The sequence below is a fragment of the Protomyctophum parallelum genome, assembly GCF_964188405.1.
Source record: "Protomyctophum parallelum genome assembly, chromosome: 18".
Classification (NCBI taxonomy): domain Eukaryota; kingdom Metazoa; phylum Chordata; class Actinopteri; order Myctophiformes; family Myctophidae; genus Protomyctophum; species Protomyctophum parallelum.
Window position 1 is genome coordinate 37,191,335 of NC_139716.1, and position 5,000 is coordinate 37,196,334.

Below are 5,000 nucleotides of genomic sequence, written 5' to 3' on the forward strand. Positions count from 1 at the left end.
ACAGCGTCTAGAGGCTCCTGGCAGGATGGGGAGGAGACCAAGGTGGGTCCACGCTGTGTGTGTGTGTGTGTGTGTGTGTGTGTGTGTGTGTGTGTGTGTGTGTGTGTGTGTGTGTGTGTGTGTGTGTGTGTGTGTGTGTGTGTGTGTGTGTGTGTGTGTGTGCGTGTGCGTGTGCGTGCGTGCGTGCGTGCGCGAATATAAAAACGAAATACCTATATAGCCTGTATTGATATTGAAGAATGACTATACATTTTCTTAAAAAAACACACACACGCACGCACAACGCAGTTTGATGCCATGCTATGAGCATGTAGATGGCCTCCTGTTTTAGAAAATGTTTTCGAGTGATTCAATTAAAGCGAACGTACAGTACACTTAAATGTGCCATGTCACAATATCCCCCAGATGACAAAAATCCCAGATCTTGGGTCTATCTTGGGATTGAGTTTTATCGCAAAACATCACGATTATGGCCTAAAAGCGTTATATCACATTACTGATGTCACAACGACACAGTATTATAGTCCTGATACGCTTGCAACATGCGCACGCCTGCAGTGATATATCTCCATCTATACTACCCGCCTCACTTCACTCACTGTTTTGTCAACTCTGACACATTCACCACATCTACTAACTAATAAACTAACTCCGTCATTTCACCATCCATACTTCTGTCCACCTCCCCTCTCTCCCCATCACCCCCCCCCCCCCCCTCTCTCCCCCTCCCCCCTCCCTCGGCAGAGGACCAGCTGGATGATCCTGAAGAGTGAGATAGACGGACAGATGGGTCCAGAAGACTTCTCGGACCCACGTAAGTCCACAAGCAGCCTGCCCATCGACACCTCCGAGCCTAGTGAGTGTGTACCGCTGCCCCACACACACTGACACAGACGTGCGCGTGTGTGCGTGCGTGTTTTTATGCCAATTTGTTAAAAACTAAAAGAAATCCTTTCTCTTTCCCCCGGCAGACTTCCCCTACAATAAATCAGCCTCCTTACCCGGATATGGAAGGAATGGCATATACAAGGTATAGTATATCAAATCAAATCAATTTTATTTGTATAGCACATTTAAAAACGACTCATCGTACCAAAGTGCTTCACAGGTCAAAGAAAACAATACGATACAGTGCAATACAATACATCAGTGAAACAATAGAAAAAAATAAAAATAGAAGAAAAGAACAATGCATAGTTATGGTACAGTAGACAAGAGAGCAGTTAAAAGGCAGTACGGAGAACGTATCCTATAAAGTGCAAGAGTATTAGGGGGACTGGAAGGCTTGAGAGTAGAGGAACGTTTTGAGCCTAGATTTAAAGCTCTCAGTGGAGGGGGCAGATCTGACAGTGGAGGGGGCAGATCTGACAGCGAGTGGGATGCTGTTCCACATTTTAGGGGCTGCGACAGCAAAGGCTCGGTCGCCCCTGAGCCTCTTCCTTGTCGCTGGGACTTCTAGGAGTCGTCTTGTCTGCTGACAGACGACTGTTTACCTGACCTTACATTGTGGGACATGAACTGTTTGAAGTGTTTGCCTCGCTCCCCTCGGGTAGGAGGCTGCGGTCTGAAAGGCTCAAACGCAGCTTCTACCCTGGGGACTGTCAAGGCTAATGAACTCTTAAGTCAAATAAATTGTGCTGTTTTTAATATTTTTAATATGCTGCTCAGTTTTAATGCACTGTACTTTGGGATTTTATGCTTATTTTTCTTTTATTGATAGGTTTTAAATATACACTGCTGGTCCTGAGTACGATTTTCATTTTATAATTATATGATTTAAATAAGTGAACCTTGGACCTTGAAAGGAACTTTACTAATGAGAAAGACAAATAGATTTCTAGATGCATTACATTTCAGAAAATATTCAAAATATTCCCTGTCCATTAGAAGAACAGCAATCAGTCACCAGAAGCAGGGACTTGTGTTCTCTATGAGTCTAGCGTTCATTAGAAGGACGATATCAGTCACCAGAAGCAGGGACCTGTGTTCTCTATGAGTCTAGCATTCATTAGAAGAGACGATATCAGTCACCAGACGCAAAGGATGTCTGTTTTCAATGAGTCTAACAGTCATTAGAAGGACGACATCAGAGATGTCTGTTTTCAATGAGTCTAACATGGTTATAATAGAACTGGGGCATGTCCGATCAAATTAATATCAAATATCTAAGTATTGAAGGGAGAAAACTGCCCTGCACTGCACACGAAGGCCAGAGTAGACTTGGAAATGACTTGCCGATGTTTTGCAATGTTTTGTGAAAGTGAAATCCCCGTTTAATCATCATTCAGCTGGAGTCCCGCAGGGGTCTGTACTTGATATTTTCTCTATGGAAAATAACATTGGGTCATCATCGTCTCAATATTTAACCCATTCTGAACGGGCACCCATTTTGGTGTCAGCATCATGTTATGCTTTAGCTATTGAAAAATAGCAGATCTACAAGCTCATATCGCGCCACCGAGTGGCGCGATACGAGCTTGTAGGTCTGCTATTTTTTTTAGAATCTGATCTCAGGTCAGAATGGGTTTAATCAGACCAGTGTGTGTCCAGTGGAAAACCTCGTATGAATCTGATCTCAGGTCAGAATGGGTTAAACAATGAAACAAACAAAAAAACGACACCAGCGATAATAATAATCGATATCGGCCCACGATAGTCAGTCACTCATATTTGACACAGGCTGTTTCTGCTGAAATGTGTATGAATTTGCGGTGGCTCTAACATTCGACATGCAGCAGTTTTGAAAATTCTAGGCATTCGTAGAACGGGCCTCGGGTAATTAGTAATTACAGCTAAATAAACTACTGCCCAACATTAAATAGAATAAAAAGGCAGCAGTGCTGTGTGTCCTAGAGGACTGTGGTTTGTGACCCAGTGTTTCTACACCGTAGCGAATCCACCAATCTATACAGTGGAAAAACAAAAAGGCAACAAATATGTAACTGTTATGTGCAGTTAATGCTCTCTCTATGTGAGGTCAGCCGAGTTTGTGTGGCATCGCCTCACTCACCCCTCACATCGCCTCACCCCTCACACCGCCTCACCCCTCACACCGCCTCACCCCTCACACCGCCTCACCCCTCACATCTGACTCCCATTGGCCACTGTCAATGGCATCATGGCACGAGACACGCACGCTGGCAACCCCAAAGCATGCACGCAAACACACACACACACACACACACACGCGCGCGCAAACACACACACACACACACACACACACACGCACCCCTGAGCACCAGCTGGCTTGCAGGGTGTAATGTACACTCACGTCAACAACCCGCACGTGTCACTTAGGGACACAACGCCACATGCAGATTAACCCCTTAAATCTAAAAAGAGTTTTCTGGAAAAACTCTGTGGTTCTCCAAACGTCTTCATCGTGTCAAAGACCCCGTCTCAAAATATTTGAGTTGTTCACTTTCAAATAATGATTCAGAAAATAGCACCCTTTTTTTTACGATTAAAAATAATAATAGAAAATTGCAGATCTACAAGCTGAGCTGAGGTGAGCTTGTATTATCTGCTATTTTGTAATGGCTTTGTTTTGATTTATATTTTTCGGTAAACAGGTGGGTCGTGTTGGGCATCACAGTACATTTGTTATATTCTAGTATTAACATTCATACAGTCCCAGGAGAGTAAGGGTCCCCTATTTGAATAGTTTCAGTCGCTCCCAGTGACAGAGTTCATGACATCGGTATTCCATCATTTTCTATTCTAAAATGATGCATGCTTTTTACTGGATTAAACTTGGCGTTACCTTGCACTTTAGCTCTCCTCCTTTGTTCTCCTGGCGTTGTAGTTTTAGCTAGAGCGAGGTCCTGGCACCGGCGCGGGCCACGGGGGTACCGTGTGTGCGTTTGATTCCTGCCATTCCCTACTGAGGGAGCGGCGCGTTCCGTACGCCAGGCACTGGAGTGCGCCTCGTCAGGCTCGTTAAGGGCAACGAGGTGTGCCTGTCGCCACACTGGAGGGGGTCACGCCAAGCGCACCGCGCGGATCAAAGGTTGACCACTTAAACCCAGCGGTGGAAAGTTACTAAGTGCATTTACTGAAGTACTGCACTTAAAGTACATTTTTAATTTGTACTTTACTTTGTAATTTAGAAATGTTGTACTTTTCCTGTACTACATTTATTTGAAAACTTCAGCCCTATATACATTTAGACCATTTTAAAATAGCCGATCTACCAGCTCACGAGATGTGATGCATTGTGAGCTTGTAGATCTGCTTGTTTTTTTATATTTGAAAAAGTGGGACATTTCTGCATTTCTGAGTACTTTTTTGTAACAGAGTATTACTATATTGCAGTATTGATATTTTTACTTAAGTAAAGAATGTGGTACTTTTTCCACCACTGCTTAAACCCTCTAGATTTAGTGTACTGGACCTGAGTTGGCTCTGCACTTAAAGCACTTTTGTTCTCTTTGAATCTCTTTGCAAAACAAAAAGAAAGACAAAATGTCCGGAGTGTGGATGCTGGGGTTAATGTTCCCTCCAGAGTGTGGATGCTGGGGTTCAAGTGGTAACGTCACCTCCATCCTCCAGAGTGTGGATGCTGGGGTTCAAGTGGTAATGTCACCTCCATCCTGCATGGATGGCCCTTGCTGGAACCTGCCACCTGCAGTGTTTAACATGACCACCGTGTGGTGCTGTTTCTCAGGTATCAAACCACCATCAGGTTGGCTGGCCAGTTATGGTTGTGAGGAGAAGAAAACAATGAGGGGCCCAATATAGACCCCTGGGGCACCCCAGTAAACAAAGTATAGGGTTTAAGAGGTCAAGGCCAAGCAAAGCCAGCTCAAGGTGAAAGCAGATCGTCTCTGTTACTTTTCAGGATTCAAATTAAAAAGCATCAAAAGTAGCAGACTTTAGTAGCAACCTCAATCAGCATCAGCTGCAGTGCTCGTGCTCAGACATAAGGGCATACGATACAGCCATAACACACACAGTCTCTCATAAAGCCCTAACCACACCAAAGGGTCAAGGCGGTTTTA

The 5,000-nt window shown here is 44.4% G+C and overlaps 1 protein-coding gene across 1 annotated transcript in view; it reads left to right on the forward strand.

The window, feature by feature from the left end:
- The window catches only part of ablim2 (actin binding LIM protein family, member 2), a 92,312-nt gene that overhangs the window by 72,174 nt on the left and 15,138 nt on the right, over positions 1-5,000 (forward strand). Inside the window, exons 18-20 of the mRNA XM_083789276.1 lie at positions 5-42; positions 745-856; positions 972-1,030. Coding sequence (XP_083645402.1) covers positions 5-42; positions 745-856; positions 972-1,030 — 209 coding nt within the window. The remainder of the gene's footprint in view (positions 1-4; positions 43-744; positions 857-971; positions 1,031-5,000) is intronic.